The 6,766-nt window shown below is 50.5% G+C and overlaps 1 protein-coding gene across 1 annotated transcript; it reads left to right on the top strand.

Annotated features, from left to right (window-relative positions):
- Nucleotides 1-3,767: 3,767 nt before the first annotated feature.
- LOC309450953 (avidin-like) lies at nt 3,768-5,703 on the top strand (the record flags this gene model as incomplete). Its single annotated transcript, XM_082074207.1, has 4 exons — nt 3,768-3,917; nt 4,048-4,231; nt 5,100-5,208; nt 5,487-5,703. The coding sequence occupies exons 1-4, from the start codon at nt 3,846-3,848 to the stop codon at nt 5,701-5,703; spliced, it is 582 nt and encodes a 193-aa protein (XP_081930333.1). The 5' UTR covers nt 3,768-3,845.
- Between the last annotated feature and the right edge of the window lie 1,063 nt (nt 5,704-6,766).

Genomic DNA, 6,766 nt, shown 5'->3' with positions numbered 1-6,766 from the left:
GGTAGACCACATCCAACGCTCTGCCATCAGCTATCCACCTCTTTATGTCTTCTTAAAAGGCTATGAGGTTGGTCAAGCATGACTTCCTCTTGGTGAAGTCATGTTGACTGCCCCTAATGACCATCTTATGCTGATACGCCTTGAGATGGCACCAAGGAGAAATTGTTCCATCACTTTCCCAGGGATGGAGATGATGCTGACTGGTCTATAGTAACCCGGGTCCTCCTTCTTGCCCTTTTTGAAGACTGGAGTAACATTTACTTTCCTCCAGTCCTTAGGCACCTCTCCGTTCCCCAAGACTTGGCAAAGATGATGGAGAGTCATCTAGCAGTGACCTCAACCAGCTCCCTCAGCACCCGCAGGTGCATCCCATCCGGACCCATGGATTTATGGATGTCCAGATTGCCTAATTGCTCCCTAAGCCAGTCCTCATCAATTAAGACAAACTCCTCCATTGTCCTGCCTTCCTCTGGGGTGTCAGGGGTACAAGGCTCCTCAGGACAGCTTCGAGCAGACAGAGACAAAGGCGGCATTCAGTAACTCTGCCTTCTCTGTATCTTCTGTCACCAGTGTCCCCACCTCATTCATCAGTGCCCCTACGTTGCCTCCGATGTTAGTTTTATCTACCACGTATTTTGAAAAAGCTCTTTCTGTTGTCCTTGACCCCTCTCACCAGGTTTAATTATAAGGAGGCCTTAGCTTTCCTGGTTGCCTCCCTGCACGCTCTGACAACAGCCTTATATTCTTCCGAAGTGCCAGCCCCTCCTTCCATGATCTGTAAACTCTCCTCTTCTACTTGAGCTTACTCAGCAGTTTCCTGTTTAACTGACTTGTTCCCTGTTCCCTGACTTATAGGCATCCAGCTGGAGTAGCAAATCCAGTACAAGCTCAGGATTGTTCACGTAGCCATGGTTCTCTAACAGAGGTCTATGGGGGCCCCAAAGTCCATCTTCAGTGCTTAAGACTGAGGCAAAGAAAGCGTTAAACATCTCAGCTTCGTCTATGTCCCTGTTAATAAGGTGATCATACTTATCAATTAATGGGCCAATGTTCTTTCTAGTTTGCCTTTTGTCATTAACATATTTTTAAAAGCCTTTTGTATTGTTCTTCACAATACTGGCCAGCTTCAATTCTAATTGAGGTTTGAGCTTAACTGTCCCAACTAACTCACCTTTTGATTAAGACAAGGACATTTGTCTCCTAGGGCAGGAATATAATGCTGGCCAGCCTAGTGATCATCAGGTGAGGAAGGCCTCTTTGTTTCTACTCACTGCCCTTGCAATCAAAGCAAGAACACTTGTAACCAGCTGAGAACACAAACTCATCTGTTTTTGAGATTGTCCGGTGTCGCCGGGCCAGTCTGCACCCCCACATTCCACCCTGTGACTTATTCAATCTATCACTCCACAGAACAGTGGTCTGGTCACCTCTTGCCTTTGTGCCTATAAAGAGATAATGCCATATTCCAGTCATAGTTTGGGCAATATAGAGAGGTATATCTATAAAAGAAAGAGATACATGTTATTCTGTCAAATGTGAGTCAACAGTACTATATAGACAGGGAGGGTTTGTGATTTGTTAAGCCATGGCTCAGCATGGGTTTCCCATGACAGAGGCTCAGGTGTAGATGTCAGAAACTCTTCTGAAAGAAAAAAATTATTTGCAAGGAGCAGCACAGAGCAGCTCGAGCTGGATGCCTCCTGAAGAGGGACCTTGAATAACCTTAGGCAATTATGCCCCTACAATCCAAGCCTCCCACCTCGTGCATCACTCCGGACCAACGGCAAAATTCAACTCTGAGATCTCATTGAATCACAGAATAGTTGGGGTTGGAAGGGACCTTCAAAGGTCACCTAGTCCAACCACCCTGCAATGAGAAGGGTCATCTTCAACTCAATCAGGTTGCTCAGAGCCCCGTCCAGCCTGGCCTGGGATGTATCCAGTGTAGGGGCACCTATCAGCTCTCTGGGCAACCTGTTCCAGTGTTTCACTGCCCTTATCCTAAAAAATTCTTTCTTATCTCTGGTCTGATCTTACTTCTTCTAGTTTAAAACCATAACCACTTGTCCTATCACATCAGGCCCTGTCCCCATCTTTCTTTACAGGCTTCTTCTAAGCACTGAAAGGCTGCACGGTTGAGGGTTCCAGAACTGGATGCAGGACTCCAGGTGGGGTCTCACCAGAGCAGAGCAGAGCAGAGCAGAGGGGCAGAATCACCTCCCCTGACCTTCTGGTCACGCTCCCTTTGATGCAGCCCAGGATACAATTGGCCTTTCGGGCTGCAAGCGCACGTTACCAGTTCATGTCCAGCTTTCTATTCACCAGAACTCTCAAGTTATTTTCTGCTGGGCTGCTCTCAACCCCTTCATCCCCCAGCCTGTATTGATAATGAGGTTTGCCCAGACCCAGGTACAGGGCCGTGCACTTGACCTCATTGAAGCTTATGCGTCTCATATGCACCCACTTCTCAAACTTGTCCAAGTCCCTCTGGATGGCATCCCATCGCTCAGGTGTGTCAACTGCACAACTCAGCTTGGTGTCTTCTGCAAATTTGCTAACAGTGCACTCGATCGCACTCCGTGCCATTGAGGAAGACATTAAACACTCCTGGTCCAAATATGGACACCTCAGGGACATCAGTTGTTACCGGTGTCCAACCAGACATTAATCACTACCGTCTGGTGGTGACCATCCAGCCAATTCCTCATGCACCACACAGTCTCCCTCTTCTTCATTGGATCTCTTGGTTTTCGTTCAGAGGGCTGCCAGTCAAAATCCTGACCTTCGTCTGTTTCTCCTGCAGCTAGACCAAAAAAAATGTTCTTGGCATTAATCAAAACCTTTTTCATTTTCCTCTTCTCTCTTCTTTTCTATGCCCCTCTATTTCTTTACTTACCTCCACGTCCCCTTATCTTCTGAGGTCATTTTGCTTAACGAGGCAGGAAACGCAGAAGTCCACAGCTTGCAGAAGTTATGTTAAGCAAACTAAAGTGATGCTAAGTGAATTCTGGAAAAGCATTTTCTAAACAAGTTCTGCAAGAAGCACTACACCAAATAATTTAATAAGCTAAGGCAGCCTACACCCTAAACACCACTTTTCAAAGTTTGATATAGAAATCAAAGTTGAACAACAAGCATAGTATAATGAGAATCACAAAAATCATAATAGGGTGTAGCATAAGTTTTAATGCTCTGTATGCCATGGGAGACCATCCCAAAAGAGTTTCTCACCATCCATGTTCTCCATCTTTCTTCACTCTTTCTAGTATATGATGTAGATCCTCTGCATCATGATGGACACTGATAAGGGATTTCTGTCCGCTGGTCTGAACTCGTTTTAGCAATTCTTTCAGTTCATCATGTTACAACACTTTTCTCCCACTGTGGGAGTCATTCCAATAGGGGTAGGCACTCACACCCTTTGATCAAGACAAGAACACTTGTCCCCTAGGCAGGGCCATAATGCTACCCTGGGTAGTGATCACCAGGTGAGGAGAGCCAGGTCATTTCTACTCGCTGCCCTTGTGATCAAAGCAAGAACACTTGTAACCAACGTGAGAACATGATTTTGGCTCATCTTGAGATTGCCTGGTGGCTGCGGGGCAGATCTGTATCACCACAGGGAAGGGATGGTTTCAGCAGCTGTTTGTGGGAATACCTGCCTATAAATGCCCTCGCCTACGGCTACGAAATGCCAATTTGGAAACACCCAGGTTGCACAATGCCCTGGATGGAGTTGCCACCCGCAGCTCTGGCAGCAATAAAAAGGCGAGGGAGCAGGCACATCGGCAGAGACCTATGAGGAGCACATCCCCACGTACGACAGCTGTCTACCTGCTGCAGAGATGGTGCAAGTGACTCCCTTCCTCCTGGTGCTCAGCCTGGCCCTGGTGGCTCCTGGCTTCTCTGCAAGAAAGGTAATGGCAGGGTTGGGATGGACAAGGCAGGGTGGGCCGGAGGCTGCAGCTCTATGGAGTGCCTGCTCCTGCCACCCTGCCCATGGCTGCGCTTTGCTGTGGCACCAACACCAAGTCCTCTCTGCTCCAGTGCCTGCTGGAAGGGAGCTGGAGGAATGAGAAGGGCCACATTCTGCTGATCCAGTCTGTGAATGATCCCACATGCGAATGTGGTGGCTACTACGACATAGGATATGGGAAATATGAGCTGAAAGAACGCTGGCTCTGGAAGGATAACACGATAATCTTTGGCTTCACCGTCTACTGGTCACCAGGTGCCTCTCCTTTCACAGCTGTTCACAGAGCTCCCCTGCCCTCCCTGTGATGTCTCAAATGGTCCCCTGTCTTCCCTGTGGTGTTTCCAGTGGTCTCTTGCCTTCCCTGTAATGTCTCCCACAGCTTGTTCCCTCCCTGTGATGTCCCCAGAGTTTGTCTGCCTTCCCTGCGGTGTTCTAAATGTTTCCCTGCCCTCCCTTTGATGTCCCAAATAGTCCCCTGCCTTCCTCCTTTTCCCTCTGATGTTTCCAATGGTCTTTTCCCTGTAATGTTGTCCATGGTCCCCTGCCCTTCCTGAAATGTCCACAGAGCACCCCTGCCCTCCCTCTCATGTTCTCCTTCATCCCCTGCCCTTCCTCTGATGTCCCCATAGCTTCTCTGATACCCCTGTGATTTCTCCAGAGCTCCTCTGCCTTTCTTGTGATGTCCACAGAACTCCCCTGCACTTCCTCTCATGTCCCCTGCCCTTCCTGTGTTGTTCCTAATGTTTCCCTGCAGGTCTTCTCATGTCCTCAGTGCTCCCCTGCCCTCCCATGTGGTGTCCTTGTGGCTCTTCTGTCCTCCCCTGTCATGTCCATGATGATCCCCTACCTCTCCTGATGGTATCCCTGATGCTCCCTCATCCTTCACCCTAGAGTTCATTGGCTGGTGTCACCTCCCAGTCCCTGGGGGCTGAAGGCCACCGCTGTCTGCCCATCTCCATGCAAGACCCCCAGTGCTCTGACCACTCCTGCCTGTTTTCCCCATCACCACTGTCCCCAGGGGCCAGGGACAAGCTGGGTCTACTGTTTCCATAGCTGGGTCATGGCTTGGCACTGACCTGCAGCCCTGGACATACTCACCTCCACCACCTGCTTCATCCCACAGAATTCAGGACCACCTTCCAGAGCTGGTACAGGAATGAAGGTGGGAAGGAGATTTTGCTGACCAACTGGTACAAGCAGAAATTTGACGGTTGCCGTTGGGTAACCATCAGGTAATCTTTTGTCCCCGTTGCATGTGCATCGTCTGCACATCTCTGAGGATTGGGGCTCTTCCACCCTGCACTGTTGAGCACCCAGCAGAGCTGCTACTAGTTTGGGGGTGACCAAGGATGGGGTACTCATGCAGGGGAGCCCTGGGGGTCCTGCCAAGGTGTAAATGCTGTTGGGGGTGGGGTGGTTCTGAGTGGGTATTCAGTACTGGGAGGGTGCATTTGTCCTGTGCAATGGTGCGTTTCCCACCTTTACATCTCCTCTCACTGTGTCCCTGCAGAAGTGGCACCTATACTTTCACCCGCCTGTACCCATGGTCAGTGAGTGGCATTGTGGGAGATTTCAACACTGACGGAAGCACCTGGGATGCAGACCCCCTCTCCTGCACCAATATGGGCCAGCACTCCCAGGAGAAGAGTGGCAGTGCAGGGCATTTCAAGGCTGGTGGAAATGCCTGGAATGCAAACCCCATCTCAGGCTCCACCATGTGCTTCTAATATGCAGATGCCCTTTCCTGCCCCACCACCTGCTTCTTAATATGCAGACCCAATCTCCTCCCCCACTACTTGCTTCTGATAATAAAGCTTTGCTGCAAACACCAACCAGCTCCTGTCATGTCATGGCTCAGTGCCCATGTTCCCCTGTCCCCACCATGGCATCCCACGGCCTCTCCTGTCAGCATCCCCAAAGCCCAGTGTGTGTCTCTGCTGTGACCTTCCCCATGGTCCAGGCTCCTCCATTGCAGCCCCCTCCACCCCACTGTTCTCTCTCAGGACTCCCACCTTGCCCAGGGAGCAGGACCCTGCTCAGTCTGGCGTGGTGCCCTGTGGCCCAGCTCCCACCAGGGTGGGCCTTGACAGGAGGTCCAACATGGGCAGCTGCTGCCAAACTGCAGCCTCTTCCACTACAAAAGTAGCTGCGTGGACAGAGGGCAGCAGCACAGGCAGGGCCAGGGCACTGCGCACAGCGACCACAGTTGCTGCTACCATCATACTGAGCCTCCACTGCTGTCTCCTGCTCGCCCTGGCCCTGCTCAGCCCCCACACCACTGCTGCCAGGAAGGTAAGAGGAGCCAGGGGGGCACTGGCAGGGCAGGGGGGCTGCTTGCTCCTGCTGTGCCATACTGTCCCATTCCATGCTGTCCCCAGGGTGCAGGGTGAGTGCATGCGGAGCTGCATGCCCTGTCTGTGCTCTGCTGTACCATGCTGTATTGTGCCATCCCTGGGGTGCAGTGAGAGTGGCTGACGGACTATAAACAATATCTACAGCTAAACAAAACAAAGGCACGTATTAAATCAGTGAAAAAGATCCAATGAGAAGCAGGAAGACCCCAAAGTGAAATATTACTGTTGGACTGAACCATAGTATGAATGGTCTGCAAAGGTGTCAAAGTCAATGCTTTTCTCTGCTCGAGCTGGACCTCTGTGCAGGTACGCTGCTTGAGCCAGCCCTCCTGCTGTTCTACTCCATTAAAGTTTTTTTCCTGAGAATTTTGTTTCCTGAAAGTCTGCTCTGCATATGGTTATCAGGCCTCACCTGAAAGTTTGCCTCTGGAGCTCC

Source organism: Streptopelia decaocto (genome assembly GCF_964273445.1).
Source record: "Streptopelia decaocto genome assembly, chromosome: Z".
NCBI classification, from domain to species: Eukaryota; Metazoa; Chordata; class Aves; order Columbiformes; family Columbidae; genus Streptopelia; species Streptopelia decaocto.
This window is presented reverse-complemented; position numbering and strand designations above follow the sequence as displayed.